Genomic DNA, 21,805 nt, shown 5'->3' with positions numbered 1-21,805 from the left:
GAAAATCAGTATATAGAAAAAACAGTATCCTTTGTTTTTGATTTCTATGAAAAGAAGGTTTAAAGTAGCAACACTGAATTATGAGATTACTTTTATACCTTCTTTCTGTTGGATTTTAAGACAGACAAACCCTTTAAAATTGCCTTAAGTGAAAAAGCTAATTTAGGCTGGGCATTTTTTCAACAATACTTATTTTAACAGTAATGCCCATGCCTATATTATAAGTTTAAAAACTATTACCATATACTTACAGTAAAAAAAGAGAAGGGCCGGCAAGACGGCTCAGCAAGTAAGGGCCTGCTGCTAAGCCTGACAGCCTGAGTTCAACCTCAAGAATCTACATGGTGGATGGAAAGAACGGACTCCCTCAGGTTGTCCTCCAACCTCCACATGTACTGTGGCATACAAGCAAGCATACACGTGTGCACACACATGTGTGCGCGTGCACACACACAATAAATAAATAAACATTAAAAAAAAAAAACAGGCCAGAAAGGTAGCTCAGCAGGTAAAAGCTCTTGTTTCAGTCCTGATGACTCAAGTTGCATCACTGGACCCCACATGATGGAAGGAGAGGGTGGGTTCTCAATGACCTCCACATGTGTGTCATTACAAGTGTACACCCCCTATGTACAAAATAAATTCTAAAATGCAATAAAACAACCTCAAAGACACAATATTAATTCTACCCGACACTATCTACAGATTCAATACATCTCTATCAAAATCCCAACAATGTAAGAGGGACCAAAATACATTCTATGTATGGATGAAAATGTCATAATTAAACCCCTTACTTTACTTGGTAATTAGAAGAGAAGGAAGAATTCCAATAGATTCAGGAATAGAAATAGGAAACCCATTCTAAAGCTTTTATACGAACTTTCAAGAGATGTTCAGAGCCAAAACAGTCCTGAAAAAAAGCTGGAGGATTCATACTTCTTGAGTCAAAATTAGAATGTGACAGTCATCCAAACAGTATGGAATTGGTGTAAGGACAGACATGTAGACTAATGAACTAGAATGCAGCAGCTTCTCTACAAAAGTGATAACAAGACTGGGCATTTATATGTAACTCTGTATCTCACTCCATACACTACAAGGAGCTCAGTATGAACAGCTAAGAGCTAAATGCTAAGAGCTAAAGCTATAAAGCTCTCTGAAGAAAATAGAGAAACATCTCCATGATAGTGCGTTTGGCAATGGTTTCTTGGATTGACATTAAAAGCAAAGGTAACAAAAGAGAAATTAAATTGGAGTCCAAAAATAGTGACCAATCAGTGGATAAGGGATTAATATCTACAACATATAGAGAACTCCTAAAATGACATAAGAAAAATATGAACAGATGAGTAAAGGACTTGGATAGACATTTCTTCAAAGTAGATAGAAGAGAAGATGCTCACTATCATTAGTTGTTACAGAAATGTGAACGAAAACTACAGGGAAATAGCTACTTTGGGACAGGCATGGTGGTAAGAAGAGAAAGGAAGGAAGACTATGAGGTTTGAGGCCAGTATGTGCTGCACAGTGAGTTCAAGAAAAGCCTGTGATAGACAGATAAATTTTGCCTTCAAACAAACAAACAAAATAACCACTCAGCACCTATCAGGATGTCTACAGTTTTTTCTAAAAAAGATGCAAATTAACAAGTGTTGGTGATGATGTGGAAAGGTTGGGACCACTATGCAAGCCTGACACAGATGTAAAGTGGTGCAGCTGATACTAAACATCTTCAACAATGTTATTCCTAGGTATACAGCCAAAAGAGTAAAAAACCAGCATCTAAACAGTATGCCAATGTTTCCTGCAGTATGATTCACAATAGTCAAGAGGTGGAAACAACCCAAATGTCTACTAACAGATACACAGATAAACAAAATGCAGTACATATATACAATTAGATATCTATATATAAAAGAATGAAATTCTAGCCGGGCAGTGGTGGCGCACGCCTTTAATCCCAGCACTCGGGAGGCAGAGCCAGGCGGATCTCTGTGAGTTCGAGGCCAGCCTGGTCTCCAAAGTGAGTTCCAGGAAAGGCGCAAAGCTACACAGAGAAACCCTGTCTCGAAAAACCAAAAAAAAAAAAAAAAAAGAATGAAATTCTGATGTGCTACAACATTCACGAAGCCTTAAAAATGTTCAGCTAAATAAGACAGTGCAAAAGGACAAATATTGTATGCCCTACTTATTATACTTCTAGAATTGGCAAACTATGGAGGCAGAAAGTAATGGGGGAAAGACAGAGTGTGAGAGGAAGTGAACTGAGGAATAAGTTTATCTGCAGAGTGGTTTGATCCGCAGTGCTGACCAAACAGCAGAGAGAAGGAAATACTAGCACTTAGCTGACTTTCTGTTTTCAGTCTGAGTCTCTAATCTAGAAAACGATGCCACCCACATCTGGGGAGGAGTCTTCCCTCCTTAGGTAAATGACTTGAGAATGCTCTCTCCAAATCTAGTCAATCCGACCATCAAGATTAGGCATCACAAATGTGCAGGCTAAGATGAAAGCAGGGGTGTGGAACTTCCATGCTGTTTCTGGCAAGGCCATTCTCCAGGAACCTCTATGTATTTGGTTATCCAGAAATTCTCTCAACACTGTCCTTTGGGTTCACATGTGGAGAATTCATGGCACAGCCATGACTGAAGCACTGCAGAAATGTCACTGGACTAAGAGCATGACTAATGCTAACAGGTGGAGTGGGAGAACTCAGCAGAGCTTGTTTGCTGATTCTTCTTGGTCTTGTGTAAAGCATTCCTTTCCCATGGGTATGGGGTGAGAGCTCTTCTGAAATGGGAATCTTATGATTTACCTGCAGACAAGTCATGTCAAGATAATTGATTTATGGCTACTTCTAAGACAGAAGGCAGGAGCTGATTAATGTCTATGGCCTGCCTTCAGTAGAAGAGGAGATAGGTGAAAGTCAGAGCAAGTTTTGTTGTCTTTTTTTTTTCCTTCTAAGGCCTGCTTCTGGTGTCTAAAGTACTCAACTGTAGGGAGCCGCTATTCAAAGATGGCGCTGGCTTCCTGGTAGCCTAGCTGTAAACAACTCCTTATTTGGCTATGATGCACGAGTATGGTAATTGGCCTTATGTCCTCAGCCTATCCCGTGGCTCCCCATGCTCGCATTCTGGCGGGACCCAATCACAGTACAGCACGTTTGCCTGATTCCCTATATAAGCAGCTGCAGTTTAGTCCTCGGGGGCCCCTCACCTCCCGCTCTCCCTTAAACAAGAGGCGCTCCAATAAAGTGTGATCTGAGAAGACTCCTCGAGTGGTGGTCGTTTTTCCTCGCTGGCCGAGGAGCGCGTCACACTCAACCATTAAAAAGACATGCTTATTGTCTGATACTGTAAAATTCAAGAAATAACAAGGGCCAGAATTAACAATGAACTAGAATTCATGAATAAAATTAAGAGCCCCGCCCCCAGTAATCAGGATGGTACTGTCATAAAAATAAATGTGTGGACTGAGATGACAGAATAGAGAATGTATAAATAAGTACAAATGTCTCAATATGGATGCCAATAATGCATGCAAAAAAGGATAATCTCTTCAATAAACGAAATGGAAACCTAGATTTCCACATGCAAACTAATGGAACGAGACTTGTATTTTCCACCATTCACAAAAATAAACTCCAACTGTATAAAAGACCTAAATCTAAGTCCTGAAAAGACATATGGGGGCAGCTACTTGACACTGGTTTTAGCAATATTTGGTTTTTGGTTTGTCACATCAAATACTTGTACTACAGAACCAAGATGAACAAAGCCAAAAGGCAAGAAAGGCAACCTCCCAACTTGGAAAAAAACAAAACAATCTGCAAACCACATATCTGATGAAGGGTCAACAGCCAAAATTATGAAGAACATTTACAACTCAATAAGCAGAAAATAAAACAGACAGTAAAAAATGGTCAAAGGACCAGAACACATATTTCTCCTGAGAGAAGTTAAACCAAAGAGGTGCATAGAAAGGTAGGTGATCAGGGTCAGGGGAGTTACTAACTCTGAGAATGTGAAATTAAAAACACTGCAAGATTTGGTGGGTGGCTATGATGAAAAAGAGGCGAGCACTGAGAGTGTAGAGAAAAGGGGACACTCATTCATCATTGGTGCAATGTGCAGAAATGGAGCAGTTACAGGAAACAGTAAAGAACTACATGTGAACTACCAATCTCTGCTCTGAGCACATGCCTGTTCCAGCTTCCTTTCTGCTGATGTCATAAAACACTCTGACCCACAGCAACTGAAAGGAGGAAAGGATTTATTTTAGCTTACCACCCATAATCTATCCCTGAGGGAAATCAAGGCAGGAACTCAAGCATGAACTCTTCACAGACAAGGAAATACAGCAAGTCCCTGCTGGCTCACTTAAAGGTCCCCTCTTAGCTAGTTTTTGTATTCACCCCAGAACCATCTGCCAAGGAATAGCGCTGCCCAGAGTGGGTTGGGCCCTTCTGTATCAATAAGAACCATCTTTGCCTCTCAAGTGCTGGGATTAACGGTGTGCACCACCACCGCCGCCCGAGTAACAATCCTGGTTTTGAAGATGGCATTGGTTAAAGAAACAAGCTCTTTACCCTCCAGCAGGGATCTACCAATTGGATGTTGGTATTTTTTCTTTTTTCTTTTTTAACTTTGCGCTTACTTTTTTGGTCAGAGAGTCATCGGAATCAGAAGGCATTCTTGTTGATACATGAAATATTACTTCTACTGTAGAGGTAGCAAAATATGGAGTGGTTAGTCCAGTGCTTTTGTTCTTCTGAAGTCCTCCCATGAAGCCACAATGATTTGTAAGGTTTACCTAGAAACAATGAAGAATTACATAATCATCATCAACAAAACCTCAGAAACACTGTTGATAAAGGAAAAAAAAAAAACACTTTACAGAGCCATTAGGAATATGGTCTTTTCATTCTGCTATACTCATAGATCAGTGCCTTGCTCGGCCATCATCAGAGAAGCTTCCTCCTGCAGCATGTGGGAACAAAAACAGAGACCCACAGCCAGATATTATGCAGAAAATGAGAGACCTTGAACACTCAGCCCTAAACAGATTGTATCCATCAAACCCCTTCCCTCAAGGCTCAGTGACGTCCACAGAGGAGGAGGCAGAAAAAGTGTAAGGGCCAGAGGGGATGGAGGACACCAAGAAAACCAGGTCCTCTAAAACAACAAGACTGACCCACATGTGAACTCAAAGAGACTGAGGCAGCATACACAAGGTCTGCACCAGATGGGGTCCTAGAGCTGAAAGGCAAAGTGGATACATGGTCCTATCCCTAACTCAGAATCAATCTCCAACTGATAAAACACTTGCAAATGAAAACTGAATTTCCTCCAAGAAAGTCTCACTGGGGAAACAAACCATTCTTAAGGGTAGGCACATGGCCAGCAGTAAATGGCCAAGAGGAAACAAACTTACTGGCATCTCTGGAGGTTCCTTGTCTCATAGCGTCATGTCAGGACTTTTCCATCTTTTTTTCCTTTAAAAGTCTTTTTATTTTATTACTTTTTATTTTTATTATGTATTATATATGATATATAGTCTCTCATTTTACCCCACAGGTCCTTTGCATATATATTATGGCTTCCAGTTCAGTGTTGGTGTTTTTTGTTTTTTAGTGTGATTCCTAAGTGTGTGAATGAGTGTGGATCTCTGTTTCTTGTGCCTTCTCTTAGGTCTTTTCCTTCTGGTTTGTTTTGTCTCATTCTGATGTGTTAGCTTTTGTTTTACCTTATTATGTTACATTATATTATTATCCTTAGAAACCTGTTTTCTAATGAGAGACAGAAAAGGGGTGGATCTGGATGGGAGGGGAGGTGGGAAGGAACTAGGAGGAGTAGAGGGAGGGGAAACCTAATCAGGATATATTGTGTGAGAAAAAAATTCTATTTTCAATAAAAGGGGGAAAAAGGAATAAGGTCCTTTATATGCTATTAGCCAATATTAAATCTAGCATTACAGCTGGCTCTCTGTTATCTGTAGGATCCACATCTACAGATTCAACCAACTATGGATTGAAAGTATTCAGAAAAAACGAGCTTGTACCAAACAGGTACAAACTTTTATCTTCTGTTATTAGTATTTCCTAAGTAATATAGCATGACAACTAGTTTGATACAGGGCTTCACATAGGTCAGGCTGGCCTTGAACTCCCGATCTCCTGTCTCCACCTCCTAAATGTTGGACTCAAAGCCATGTGCCATGACCACACATGGCCTGATGCAACAACTACTTACATAATATTTACATTTTATTGGGTATTATTAGTAATCCATATATTATTCAGGAAAATGTGCAGTATGCTGCCATTTTATATAAAGGATGTGAGTGCTGTGAATTTTTAGTATCTGAAGGGGGACTTGGAACCAATCCCCACATATTATACCAAGAGGCAACTTTATTAGAGGTGATTTGTTCACCCCAGTATTTTTTTTTTTTTTTTGGTTTTTCGAGACAGGGTTTCTCTGCGTAGCTTTGCGCCTTTCCTGGAGCTCACTTGGTAGCCCAGGCTGGCCTCGAACTCACAGAGATCCACCTGGCTCTGCCTCCCGAGTGCTGGGATTAAAGGCGTGCGCCACCACCGCCCGGCCCCAGTATTTTTTTTTAAAATAGTATTTAAGGATCTCTAATTAGTAGGTGGTAATTAAGAAGGAAATCAGCTGTTGTTTACTATGAACTTACATTAGGCAACTAGGTGTTAACAGTAAACTAGAAAGGCTTTGGGAGGCACGTAAATCAGAGTAAAAATCAAAGCTGAAATGACTTGGAGGAATGTTAAACAATGTCAACTTCAAAAAACCATCAATTAGATGTCTCATATTTATTTATAAAACTGTCTTTCTAGTCAGTACCCATTCCAGACTAGAATAAAAAAATGTGAAAAAAAAATCACAAAATTTAACTGCACTTCAACTACATCTAAAAAGCTATCAATTGAACTGTATGAAGACCTGGAAACATTTTAGGTCATGTATAATATACAATATATATCAGTATCAGGTTGTAGCACAGAAACCAAGAAATTGTTCTGGTAAGAGCTGAAATCATTGGCTTTCTCCGCCTTCTCTGACATCATCTGATAATACCTCAGTGTGGGGAGCTTCTCCTTACTGTCTAGAGAAGATGGAAGTCTAGCTTCCTATTTGACCTTTGACATACGTGTGCAGTTTTTCTAGGGACTCACTTCCCAGTTCTCTGGCTTTTACAGTTTGTCTATATAGTTTTAGTTACTGACTTCTCCAGCTGAGGAACGTTGCACCCCCAATCAGGAAGCAGAGAGCAATGAATACTGTGCTCAGCTTGCCTTCCCTTTTTATTCAGACTGGGACCCCAACCCATGGAATGCTACCACCCAAATTTAGAGCGGAGTTTCCCACCTCAATTAACCTAATTTAAAAGGTCCCTCATGTCAGAGATTTGTTTCCATGGTGATTCTAAATCCCATCAGGTTGGGATTTAGCATTAATAAAAATTAAGCATTACAATATTCATCCATTTTTATGGCTAATATTCACTTGTAGGAATACACTACATTTATTCATCCATTCATTCACTTATGGACATACATATAGGTTGTTTTGCCATTTTGTTATTATGCAGCAATGAACACAGATGTGTAAGTTTTTGTGTAAGCTTAAGCTTTTATTTTTTCTGGGTATGCACACAGCAGAACTATTTTGTTATAAGGTGTCCTGGCTAGTATTATGTCAACCTGACACAAGCTGGAGTTACCTGAAAGGAGGGAACCTTTAAATGAGAAAATGCCTCCATAAGATCCGGCTGTAGGAGCATTTTCTTAATTAGTGATTGATTGGGGAGGACCCAACTCATTGAGGCTGGTGCCATGCCTGGCTGGTGGTCCTGGGTTCTATAAGAAAGCAGGCTGAGCAAGCCATGAGGAACAAGTCAGTAAGCAGCTCCGCTCCATGGCCTCTGCATCAGCTCCTGCCCCCAGGTTCCTGCCCTGCTTGAGTTCCTGTCCTGATTTCTTTCAATGATAAACAGTGATGTGGACATGTAAGTCAGATAAACCCTTTCCTCCCCAAGTTGCTTTGGTCATGGTGTTTCATCACAGCTATTGTAACCCTAATGTGGATATGGCACCTCTATGCTTAACTACCCAATTAACTATGTTACAGCATGTCACATCCCCTCTAGCAGAATATGAGAGTTCAGACTGCTCTAAATCCCAGCCAACGATATTTCTGGAATTTTTTAATCTAACCACCCTGCTGGGTGTGAAGAGATACTCAGTGTGGTTTCCTCATTTCTCTCATGGCTCATGACATCAAGAGTCTCTTCATGTATTTATTGAACATTTACTTATCTTTGGAGTAATATCTGTTGTGGTCCTGTGGCCATTTTTTTAATCGGAGGATTTCATACATGAGCACATTTACATTATTTCATACAGTGGCATTTGCATTATTTTCATCTCTCCCCCAACCCTCCTCTTGTGACCTCTCAATAATCTCCTCTTGAATTCGTGACCGCTTTTTCTTCCTTTATTTTTGTTATTCTGAGTCCAATTACTGTTGCCCTTGGTTACATGTTCAGGGTTGACTACTTAGGATTGTGGTCCTATTTCTGAAAAAAACAACAAAACAAAAACAAAAAAAACAAACCTCCCGTCTTCCCCCTCAGCAGCCACTGCCTGCCTGTTGTTCATCCCCAGGGGAGTTTTGTGAAATCCTCTTCCATCTATGTTGGCATGTCCACTAGTGTAGGCATTCCTTTTTAATTTGTGTGAGTTCTTCAAATATTCTATGTACAAATCTCTTCTCAAATATATGACTTGTAATTATTTTCCCCATCTGTGGAATTTTCCACTTTGTTGGTGATGTCCTTGAAGCACAAAGGTTTTAATTTTGATGAGTAGTATTTTCCTTCTTGCTCATGATTTTAGTGTTATACTAAGAAATCTTTGCCAAATCCAAGGTCATAATATTTGTACCTATATTATCTTCTAAGTATTTTATAATTTTAGATCCATTTTGAGTTAATTCTTATATATAGTATGGTCTGACTTCATTTAAACTAGTTTTTTCTTAATTATGTGTGTATGTGTGTGTTGTTAGTGTTGGTGTGCATGTGTGGTGGTGGGTATGTGCACATGACTGCAAGCACCTGTAGTGGCTAGAAGAGGGTTGCTGGATACTTTGGAACCTGAGTTACAGGCAGTTGTGAGGCTCCCAACACGGGTGCTGGGAATCAAACTCTCCTAACTACTGAGTCATCCTCTGACTTTTTTTTTTTTTGGGCATACGGCTATCTGGTTATGTCAGCAACATTTGTTGAAAAGATTATTCATTCTCCACTGGATGGTTTAGGTAAAAAAAAATCACTGACTATAAATGTGTGGGCTTATTTCTGTTCTTTATGTTCTATTCCACTGATCTGTAGGTCTATCCTTTTGCTAATACCACACTATCTTGATTAGTATTGTTTAGTAAATTTTGAAATCAAGAGGTATATATAGTCCTCTCAATTTGCTATTCTCATGTGTCCCTACTTTTAGTAATGATTCTATAGCTTTTCAATACAAAAAATCCATTTGCTGTGTTTTCAAGACATTTTGACATACACCATCTTAACTCAATTTTTTTTTGTCATCTCTGCTGGGTAACAAAGTATATTACCTGTGAGAAATAAACATAGAGGCTTGGAGAGCTTACATAATTCCCATAAGGTAAACTGGCTGCTAACCCATACAATACACACCGAGTGGGATAGGAAAAGCTCACATATCAGACACTGTGGAAAGTTCTGGTATTAAAAGCAGAAGTCAGTAAGATAGAAGTGCTACAAGTTTATAGTCTAGTGCAATGGTCTTCAACAACTTTGAAAGATATCCTCAATACAAATTTTGTGAAGTAATTGTCAACTATAAGAAAAATTCTCACTGTAAGTTTAAATGGCTACCAAGGTTATTATTTCCATGATACTGCTTTAACTATATATTCATCAAAACCAAAGTTATCTGTTGAGTCTGGAATTTGTGGATTTGGCTAGCTAGTTAGCTAGTGAGCAATAAGGATCTGTTTGTCTCTACTCCCCCAGTGCTGGAGTTACAGATTGCTGCTGCTGTGCCTAGCTTTTACATGGGTCCTGGGGACCCAAACTCAAGCCTCATGCTCAATAGGTAAGCACTTGACCAAATGGTCCGTATTCCCAGTCCCTCTGGTAACTATTTCTTAAACAGCATAGCGTAGCAATTGAATATACATTATTTAGACTACTTGGCAGAAGTAACCTAGATATACTTTAAAGTATACAAGAGGATATGCATTAGTTTTAGGCAAGTATCCCACTCTTTTATATGAGGGGCTGGAACATCCTTGGATCCTGGTATCTGAAGGTTGACTGAGGGTTAAATATAAAATGATGACTGGTATAACCTAAAGACAATACCTCCCAACCAAGACCAGCTACAAAATCTTCATATGCTTGGCTTCCTCCTATGTTGGTGAGAATGGAGTATTTATCTTCTTGTCCTTCAGCAACGTAAAATACTGCGATCTTGTGCGTCTCTCGGCTACAAAACAAAAGGTTATACCATTCATTTGTTTGCTAATTAAATTATATATACAGACTATATAGCAGTGAGAATATGAAAAAGACTTAGATGCTATAGTCTGCAGAAGGAGACAAGTAATTGCAATATAAAGAAAGAAAAAAGTGACAAAATTGCCACTGGATCAGAAGAAAGGCAGGTTACTTCCGACTGGAAGAAATAATACTTACAGTGAAGGAATAATGAATTAGGTAGGTATGAATTTGGCAAATGAAGACAAAGAGTATGGACAAGGATAGATATATATGAATGCAAGAATCATCTAAAAAGTTGATCATTATGAAGTGTGACTGAATCTCAGGGTTAGAACGACTGTTTTAGAACCAAGTAACCATCAGTAGGGAGTGTGTTCCCCAAAACTGCATACAACAGAAGTGCGCGCACGCGCACGCGCACGCACACGCACACGCACACACACATAACTGCATGGCTTAACTGCCAAATTCTTGGACATTTAACTTTCAGTTTTCTCTGAATTTAAAAGTGTTCTTGAAGTAAACTTCTAATAAGATATCTGGCAACCCAAGCTAACTAGACCATCTATGTTTGATAAATGTTGGAAAATTTCAGGACCAGAAAAACAAATTGCAGGGACTCATATTTACTTCCTGATTTCAAAATTGGACAAGAAGTAAATTTTGTTGCCAAATTATGCAAGAATAAAAAAACGAATTGCAGATACCAACAAGTCTTTAAAACTGAAGCCTGCAGCCAGGTCTTCCTCTGTATTTTGAGAAGTTAAGTCACAACTCTGAGTTTCCATGTCAGCAACCAAGAAGAAGCTCCAGCAAGTTTCTGTAACTGGTGACATTTCACTTCAGGAGGTTAAAGACACAGGGAAAATTTCATTGTGCTCAATATAGTGTTAGCATAACCCAGTCTAAGCAGTCAAATGTACCTGGGGGGTGCTGTGGGGAAGAAGGGAGCTTCCAGAATTACAGAGTATAGCTCTGGATGGTCATTTTTTGCAAGTAAAACCCAATTAACTGGTGAAAATTATTATTTTAAAAAAAATCTAGCATTTTAAAAATGTGTCCTAAAGCTATAAAGGAAAAGAAAATCTTCAAGAAAATCGACTAAGTCTTGGTAAAAACAGTCATTGACATATAAGCCACTTATGTTTCCTTACACTCCAGCTCCTCAGCTCCATGGTACCCAAGTTTTGCCCTAAGCATTCTACTCAGGCCTAGCAGAGAGAGGCTCCCTCTCTCTCTAGCTTTCAGTTTGGGGCTAAGGTTATTGGTGAAGTTATTATTATCCCTTCCTATCTCCATGTTACAGAAGCTCTGACCTAGATCTTCTGTTTCTCCAGCGCCCACTCTTAGCATGGAAGCTCTAGGCATGAAAGGCTGAGTCTCAACACTTTTCCTTGCACTCTACTTGGAGGAGAAGGGTGGAAGTTCTGCTGGGGGCAGTAAGCTAAGAAGACTAGGGATTTCCAACCTTTCCCCAAGCGCCCAACTGCTGACTATGGGTATCATTCTAGGCAAAGGTGGGCCCTAATCTTAGCTCAGGTACAACGGCACACAAATGATGCCCAGGGTGAAAGGCAGGCTTCAAGGACAAAGACTTGGCATTAGTTCTACCTGAGAAGAACAACGATTTGGACCAGAATTTGGATTAAAGCACTAAGGACAAGCTGGCAGCTCTGATACACATGAACAGCACAGCAGCCGGAAGTTAGTAAGAACCAGGAAAAGAGAGACTAAGAACTGCCTGGGATCAGTCAATTCTGAGAGTCCCGAAGCCTGTGCACATGCACCAGAATCACTTAAGAGCAGCTAGAACAGTGGTTTTCAACCTGTGCATCCCAACCTTTGGGGACTGAATGACCCTTACATGGGGGTCGCCTAAGACCATAGGAAAACACAGATACTTACATTACAATTCATAACGGTAGCAAAATTACAGTTATGAAGTGCAACGAAAATAATTTTATGGTGGGGCACTGTGTTAAAGGTCTCAGCATTAGGAAGGATGAGAAGCATTGACACAGAGTGTGATGACCAAAGAGTCTCACAGGCACTCCATAAGATTCCTAACTCTGGGCCAACTCTAAAGAAGCTAAGAATTAAGAATAATATCCAGTCAGTACTTGGACATCTGGAAATCTGTGTGCACCCTCAAGGCTATGCACATTTTGGAATGGTCAGAGAGTAAACCTTTAAGCTACTGGTATCTGGATAAAGGAGAGACAAAAATAGAAACATTTTGAATTGTGGTGGTAACCTCCAAGCCACACACAATCAACAGTAAATAACAAAAACACCATGTTTAGGAGGGCAGTGTTCAAGCACAAATTCTGAGTCATAAGTGATGTAAACCTAGGGAAGACACCCCAGTGAATGGTCTACTTAGACAAGAAAAAATAACTTAAAAAAATCTGAGTTGGTGATTAGAAGTTCACATTGTTTGGAAATACAGCTGCTAAGAATTAAATGACCAAGTGCTACCACTAACATACTTAAAATACATTTATTATTTTTATGTGTGTGGATCTTTTTTGCCTGCGTGTTTATACACCACATGCATGCAATACCTGAGGAGGCCAGAAGAGAGTGCTGGATTCCTGGAACTAGAGTTACAAGAATGTTACAGTTACAGGAATGAGCTAGAGTTGCAGCCATGCGAGTGCTGTGCTGTGAACCAAACCTGGACTCTCTGCAAGAGCAACAGTCCTCTTAACCACTGAGTCCTCTCTCCAGCCTCCACTAATAAACTTCTAATTCAAATCACTGCTAAAACTGAAAACAAAATGGGAAGACACCAAGGCAAACTGTGAAAGGGAGCTGAAATGATTCTACCAATGCCACACTAACGTATATTGTGTGTGGGGTGCCCTCCCCACACAATAAAAAATAAAAAGAAAAAAGAAAAAGGAATCATGGTACCAAAATCATACTTTTACATAAAAAGATACGAGTACTATGAATAAATGTATGCCAAGAAATAGATAAATTAGATTAAAAACACAATTCCCAGAAAAACATAAACTGCTAAAACTGAATTTAAGAAAAAAAACTGAATATCTAAAAAAAATTGAACTATAGAGTAATCTTATCAAAAAGGAAGATGTTACATTTTTGCACTTGTGGATATGATTTTATATACAGAAGATATGGAGCCAGCAAGGTGGCTCAGTGGTTAAAACTGCTTGCTGCCAAGCCTGACAACCTAAGTTCTGTTCTCATAGCCCACTGTGGAAGGAGAGAACTGACTACTGACTACTAAAAGTTGTATACACACGAACCCATGCATGCACAAATGATAAATAAAATTAAGCTAAAAAAACAATCCTTCAGACTCTAGTAGAAAACTATTAGAACTACTAAATGAATCCATTAAGTTTGGAGGCTACACAGTCCATACACAAACTTCAGTGTATTCCTATACATATTAGCAATGAAGAATCAAAACAGAGAAAAACTCCGTTCACACTGGTATATACACTCTATGTATAAAATACATACTTTGAAAGCTGTATAACACTGCTGAAAGAAACTAAAGCCCTAAACAAAAGAACTCTTCTATTCATGAGCTGAAGAACTTAATATTGTTAATGTGATAGGACTCTCCACAAATCTACAGATTCAGTTCAATCATTATCAGAAGCTAGGCTTTCCATCTTATAAGAATTGTCAAACTGATCCTAAAATTCATAGGAAAATTCAATAGACTCAGTAAACAAAACAATTTGAGAAAGAATAGAGTTGGAGGACTCTTTTTCTTTTTCAAAGACTGGGTTTCTCTATGTAGCCTTGGCTGTCTTGGAACTCACTCTATAATCAGGCTGGCCTTGAACTCAGAGATCCACCTGCCTCTGCCTCAAGTGCTGGGATTAAAGGCATGAACCACCACACCCCACTGGAGGACTCATACTTTACAGTCTCAAAACTTGTGGCAAAATAAATCAAGGCACTATAGTACTATATGACAACAATTTATATGCCTAGAAATAAACTCTATGGTAATTGCTTTTCTGTGTGTTGGCTTTTGAGAAAAGTTCTCACTATGTATCTGAGTATAGCCTAGAACTTACTACATAGTCCAGGCTAGCCTTAAACTTGTGATTCTCTTGCCTCAGCCTCTCCAGTGTTTGCATCATACAATTGCCAAATCTAGTTGATCAGTTGTGTTTTGATAATGGTAACATGGAAATTAGGTGAGAAAAAAAATCTCATTAACAAGTGGTGTGGGACAATCAGATAAACAAATGGAAAAGAATGAAGTTAGACTCTTACAGCATCTTAAAAATTTAAATCAAAATGAATCATAGGCCCAAGTATAAGAACTAAAACTATTAAAGTCTCAGAAAGAATTACAGAACTTTGAATTAGGTCAGGTCTTAATTTTATTAGTAGAGAAGAACCCTTACTAATGTCCATACTGTAAAAAAGCCATTATCAGCCCTGAATTTTTTGTGTTACGGATGATATCAAAAATAGTGAAATGACAAGCTACATAATGAGGAAAAATACTTGTCCTACCTAAGAAAGAATGTGCATCCAGAACGTGTGATGAACTCGTGTCACTCAGTACTAAAAAGATAACACGAAGGACTGCAAAGATGGGGCTGGAGAGACGGCTCAGCAGTTAAAGGAACCTGCTCTTTACAGAGGACTCAGGCTCAGTTCCAGCACCCACATGGTTTATAACCATCTATAAATTCAGTGCCAAGGCATCCAGAATCCTCTTCTGGCTTCTGCAGGCAACAGGCACACACATGCTGCATATACATACATGCAGACACACACTATACACATGAAATAAAAATATCTTAAAAAAAAAGGACAGGCGAAGAATTTTGTTTCCTAGGATTTCTATAACAAACCATACAAACTAGGTAGTTTTGACAGTGTTATGTCTCTAAAAGCAACAGGGCTAGAAGCCTTCCCACAGTCTACTGGTTGTAGCAATCCTCTGCATTCCTCATATTCTAACTGTAACTGTGATTTCTGCCTGGTCACCTACGTTCTTTCTATGTGCATGTGTCCTTCTTATAAGAACAGCAGTGAGATTTGGGAGCAAATTTAATCCAATATGACCTTATCATAATTACATTTGTGCCCTGATTTCTAAATTACACTCTGAAGTTCTGGGTAGACCGGAAAATTTTAGAAGGCATTATTTAATGCAGTACAAATTCGAATATTTTCCCCCAAAAGAGATACAAACAGCTATTTTAGTCACTTGAAAATGCCCCATAATATATGGCAAATCAAAATCACAAGATCCGACTTCCCATTCTACAAAGCTGAATTGAAAAGGCAGGTGGTAATGAGCAAGCCGTGACAGGGAAGGCAGAGCCTGCATACACGTTGGTAAGATCAGAAATGCTGCAGCTGCTGGACACATCAGGTTGGTACTTACTCCACATGTTAAATGAAAAGCAGCTCTAAAATTAGATTATACTGATGCTTATTCAGTAAAAGCATAATTATTAACTAACATATTAGGTGTTTTTTTGTTTTTTTTTTGAGACGGGTTTTTCTGTGTAGTTTTGGCACCTTTCCTGGGTCTTGCTCTGTAGACCAGGCTGGTCTCGAACTCACAGAGATCCTCCTGGCTTTGCCTCCAGAGGGCTGGGATTAAAGGCGTGTGCCACCACCGCCCGGCTAAATCCCCCCCCCCCCCCCAAGACAGGGTTTCTCTGTGTAGCTTTGTGCCTTTCCTGGAACTCACTTTGTAGCCCAGGCTGGCCTTGAACTCACAGAGATCCACCTGCCTCTGCCTCCCGAGGGCTGGGATTAAAGGCGTGCGCCACCACCACACGTTAACTAACATATTAGTTAACTGTATTTCAATATTGGTTTGTCAATCTCAAAGCTGCACACCAAGGCAAGAAGATGTCATTAACAAGAGAAATTGTTTAGGCAAGATGCCATATGGAAACACTTTCTACTTTCTTATCAATTTTATTTTCAAGCCTAACACTGCTCAGATTTTAAAACACTCTTAAATTGGAATTAAATTTAGTTAATTAGATAAATTAAGAAGGTCAGCAGTGATTTATGACAAGGCTTTCCAGAAAATCCGATGCTTAAATTGGGGCTTGAAGGGTAGATAGATGCTACACTTTTAGCTAGACCTTACAATCTGGGATCATTTCATTGTTAATAAAGAACACAACAACAACCAAGAAAGATAACATTTAGTTCTAGGTATGAGAAAAAGAAAACAGTGCTCATGAAAGTGATAAAAAGAACAGAACAGAAATTAATGAATTAGAAACACAACACAGGAACTGAAGAGCTCAGTGGGTGAAGTACTTGCTGTGCAGGCACAAGGATCTGAGTTTGATCCCCCAAACCAGCTAAAAAAAAAAAAAAAAAAAAAAAAAAAAAAAAAAAAAAAGAAGAAGAAGAAGAAGCAGGTGTGATGTTAGATGGCACCTGAGAAATGATATCCAAAGTTGTCTCTTGTATCCATATGCACTTGCATATACAGGTGCATCATCATATACACAAATGAACATACACACACACACACACACACACACACACACACACACACACTATTAAATCTGCAACAGGAAAGTTTGTTTTGTTTATTCCAAAAAAACTAAGCTGAGAAAAGGAATAGAATACAGAATTATGACATGTTGAAACTTTTGGTAGGTACAGTAAATATGAAATAAGCAAAAATTCTCTATTCTTATCTATTTAAAATCTCGGTAAAATATTTTTATAAAACAAACAAAAATAATGAAATTGATCCAAAGCTGAAACAAAAATAAATCAAAAGGGAAATTATTTTAAACCTGGAATTTCAAGTAACAGGAAATACTGATTTTATGAAGCTCACTATAACCTTAATTCTAAAAACCTGCAAAGGACAGAACAAAAAATTTGAAGAATCTGCTAATAAATGGAATATTTATTAGCTGGATACAAAATGAAATTTTAGTAAACCAAGTACAGTAAGTCAAAAGACTAGACAGATTTTCTCTTTATATTTATTTATTTATTATTATTGTATATGTAAGGGTATTTTGCCTGCATCCTGCATGTATGTATGTGCACCAAAGTGTGTTCCTGGTGCCCATGAAGGTCAAAAGAGGGCTTTGGATCTCCAAGGACTTGTGAATAAGCCACTATGTGAATATTGTGAATCATGCAACAAGTGCTCTTGAAATTGCTGACCAACTCTCTAAGTCTATACAGTTTTTATACTAAAATACAACAGTTAAGAAATTAGTTAAGAAATTCAAACTACAGGAGCACATAAATGGAAGCTAAAAAGAATTTTAAAGAGGAGTTAAAAATGTTGCACTTATGTTATAATTTCAAAAAATGAAAAAAAAGAATTTTGGTAATATATACCACTACCATTTTATTTTAACATTCACTAAAAGAAAATCCTACAGGATAAACTGCTTTCATAGCATGATCAAAATGATCTATTTTAAAACAACAAGCAATAGCTTTCCTGAAGAAGACAGGAAAGAAGAGTTACTCTCATTACAACCAGGACAGGCAAGGATGTCCATCTACTTTTTCTACATTACTTAACCCTAACCTGAAAGTTCCAGTCAGTGCAAAAATATAATATAAGCAAACTATCAGAAAAGAGATTGTTTTCAGATAATGACAGTATACCTTAAACAAATCTTAAGAGAAAGAGGTGACTAAAACTAAAATATGCTTAAAAGCAGTATGAAAGTTCACTAACCTGTTGGATACAAGAAAAATATTAAAAATGGAAAAAAATTCCAAAAATATAATATTAGGGACTGGAGAGATGGCTTTGCCATTCAAGGCTAAGCTCAAAACCAAAATGTCAAAAATATAACATTGAGGATTCTATATAGAATTAACAATGAAATAACAAAATATCCAAGAATTACATAAGTAAGGTTTGGGTCTCAGAATAAGTAAAAAGACATTAACATTAATATGCATGGAAAATGTATTATGTAGCTATAGTAAATTAAACAGTAATATATGTACAAAACAATAGATAAATCAATAGAAATGCACATAACTTTGAAGCACAATGCTTCAAAGTTTGATAAAGGCAATAGTATATCAATTGAAAAGATTAGGGTTAGGGTTGGGGATTTAGCTCAGTGGTAGAGTGCTTGCCTAGCAAGCACAAGGCCCTGGGTTCGGTCCTCAGCTCCAGAAAAAAGAAAAAAGAAAAAAGAAAAGATTAGGGTTTATTTAACAAATTATAGAAATAGATCATTTCCCATATTCAACCTAGTTTTAATTTCCTTTAAAAATTCTTTATGTATTTATTTTTATAGATTTATTTTTTATTCTTATTTATGTGTATGTATGTGTCTGTATGTGGATATGTGCATGTGCATATTAGTGCCTGTGCAAGCAAAAAGAGGGTGTCAGGTCTCTTAGACCTGGAGTGACAGGGCAGTAAGTAGTGAGCCGCTGACATGGGTGCTGGGAACTGCGCTCAGTCCTCCGCAAGTGTAGTACCTGCTTCTGACCACTGAGTCTTCTCCCCAGCTCTATCCTCTTCTGAAGGTTTTGTTAACTGTTATTATTATTGTGTGTGTGTGTACATGGGGTGGTCAGAGGACATCTGCTGGGAGTTGTTTCTCCTCTTCCACCATGTGGGTCACAGGGATCGAACTCAGGTCATCAGCCTCAGCAGATGCCTTTATATACCATAATTCAAAACATATTCTACAAAGACCAAGGAACTAAGTATAAAATATAACCGTCTTAACCCAATAAAGGTTTATAAAGAAATACAGAATGAATGACTTCCACACAGAACTCTGTAAGCACAACTACTTGTGCTTGAGGAAATGCAAAGAAAAATACCGAGAAAGACGGCTATGCAAAAAATAAACTCCATCAATCTGAAGCTGAAAACTGAAAGCTAAACAGCATCTACAAATACAAAATAATCCTTAACACACACCATATGCACACACACACCATATGCACACACACACACACAGAGAGAGAGAGAGAGAGAGAGAGAGAGAGAGAGAGAGAGAGAGAGAGAGAGAGAGAGAGAGAGAGAGAGCAAACAAATCAATGCAAACCATTTTTTAAAAGACCATGCTGAAGAAAGCCAACAGCCAGCCCCTCAACAAAAACCAGGAGTTAGGAAATACAGGAAGTGAGTCAATGGTGACATTTCCCCATACATTTGGTAGAAAACAGCATGAAAGGAACAAGGACTGCAGCTTAAAAATTGTTCTAGTTTGTTTTTCTATTGCTGTGATAAGACTGACCAAAAGCAACTTGGGGAGGAAAGGGTTTATTTCATCTTATAGGTTATGGTCCATCATCCAGGGAAGCCCAGGCTTTAAGAACAAGGCAGGCCGGGTGGTGGTGGCGCACGCCTTTAATCCCAGCACTCGGGAGGCAGAGCCAGGCGGATCTCTGTGAGTTCGAGGCCAGCCTGGACTACCAAGTGAGTCCCAGGAAAGGCGCAAAGCTACACAGAGAAACCCTGTCTCGAATAACCAAAAAAAAAAAAAAAAAAAAGAACAAGGCAGTTACTGAAGCAGAGACCATGGTGGAACAATGCTCATTGACTTGTTCCCAGGCTCATAGCCAGCTACCTTTGTTATACAACCCAGACCCACTCGCCTAAGAATGGTACAGTCCACAATGGGCTGGGCTGTCCTCCATCAGTTAGCAACCAAGAAAATGCCCCACAGACATGCCCACAGGCCAGTCCCAGGAAGGCAATTCCTTAACTGAAGTTCCTTCTTTCCAAATGTGCCAAGCACATTTGTGAATACAAAGAAATGCAAGATGAAAAGGTTCCGTTTTGAAGAAGACCATACACATGCAGAAGAGAGGTAAGTCAGAGTAAGTTAGGTATGAATACAAGGGCAACTCTTCTGGATCTGAAAGTGAACAAACAGCTCAGCACAGGGCTCTGAAAGATGTGAGTTGTTCATGTAGGTGCAGATCAGCTCATTTCACCTGGAATTCTTGTACATTAGTGATGTCACAGCAGGTGGCTTGTCTCAAATGAGCTTTCCAAGCCATCTCAAGCACCAGAACAGTGAGTGAGTTATGATTAAGTACGGCACAGAAATCTAAGGATATTTTACACATTCAATTAGTTTTCTCCAACTCAAAAGAGGATTGTGAAATGCATACAAAGAATAAAAGTAATTCAAATATGTCAAACATCTTAACGCAGTTCTACATTTTTCTTAAAATTAATTTATCTAAGGTACAATGACAGTTTCCACTCAAAAAGCTGGAAGTCAACAGTACACTATTAGAGTTTACACTGCAATGCAATAGCTTAGCGATTCCAGTTGTAAATATGCATGTTTCCCCACAACTCACCACTGCCTTGAATCCAAGTTCCGAAGTTCTCTAAGCAGCTTTTCATTTTTCTTCAGGAGATGAAAGCTCCTCCTAAATGGAGAGATTTATAAACATTTTGTCACCTTTGCAGAGAAGGACATGACAGTCCGGACACACTTCCTTTCTACTCATGCAACTTTTACACTTTTCTTGCCTGTTCCATACAAAGGAGAACAGACCCTAAAAAAGATGCAAAGATATACGTCATTACTCCTCCCAGGCTTTCATTCATTTGATAATGCACCTTGTCAAGATCAGTTCAAACTCTCTGTGTAGATGTGAGCACCTAAAGTAACATCCGGAGAAACGGATACAAGGACTTATAAGAGTCTGCTTTTTCCCCTTGTGTGTGTGTGTGTGTGTGTGTGTGTGTGTGTGTGTGTGTGTGTTGTGTATGTGGTACAAGAGTATCAAATCAGAGGCTTACACATACCAGGAAAGTTTTAATATTTATTATATGTGTGTGTGTGTGTGTGTATACATATATAACACACATATACCCTCAGTCCTATTATTGCATAAACATGTGTATGTATATACACATATATTATATTTCCTCAGTCCTAGTATGTATTTTTAAAAAATATGAATAAACATGTAATTTTTAATTTATGTGCACTAAATATGTAAATAAAATTAATACTTACACTGTCATAAAATATAGCTTTCCATCTTTAACTTTCCTTAGGAGACAACATACAGGCAATTCCCTAACAAGAAACTAGAATGCATTTCTCTGATAACAAAATGACGATTACCTGTAGTCAGCTACAGCCTAAGGCAAACTATGCTGGCTATACAGAGGGCTTAGGGGATGCAGAGGTGGCTCAGCAGACAACAGCGTCTGTGTTAAGCCTGACTCTGAGTATAATCCCTGCAGCTCACATGGTGGAAAGACAGAAGGGACTCTTG

General features: G+C 38.7%; 1 protein-coding gene across 12 annotated transcripts in view; it reads right to left on the bottom strand.

The window, feature by feature from the left end:
• The window catches only part of Ralgapa1 (Ral GTPase activating protein catalytic subunit alpha 1), a 216,549-nt gene that overhangs the window by 42,392 nt on the left and 152,352 nt on the right, over positions 1–21,805 (bottom strand). For 11 of the 12 annotated variants that reach the window (XR_013044287.1, XR_013044289.1, XR_013044290.1 and 8 more), the window contains 3 exons: positions 20,873–20,944; positions 10,427–10,550; positions 4,658–4,813 (listed from right to left, as the gene is read on the bottom strand). Coding sequence is in view for 8 of the 12 variants with exons in the window: in XM_076550636.1 (XP_076406751.1) it covers positions 4,658–4,813; positions 10,427–10,550; positions 20,873–20,944 (352 nt within the window). In the remaining 4 variants the exon portion in view is untranslated. Of the gene's footprint in view, positions 1–4,657; positions 4,814–10,426; positions 10,551–20,872; positions 21,074–21,805 lie in introns of all 12 variants that reach the window. The other variant, XR_013044288.1, reaches the window with a different exon arrangement.

This window comes from Peromyscus maniculatus, chromosome 14 (genome assembly GCF_049852395.1).
Source record: "Peromyscus maniculatus bairdii isolate BWxNUB_F1_BW_parent chromosome 14, HU_Pman_BW_mat_3.1, whole genome shotgun sequence".
NCBI lineage: Eukaryota > Metazoa > Chordata > Mammalia > Rodentia > Cricetidae > Peromyscus > Peromyscus maniculatus.
This window is presented reverse-complemented; position numbering and strand designations above follow the sequence as displayed.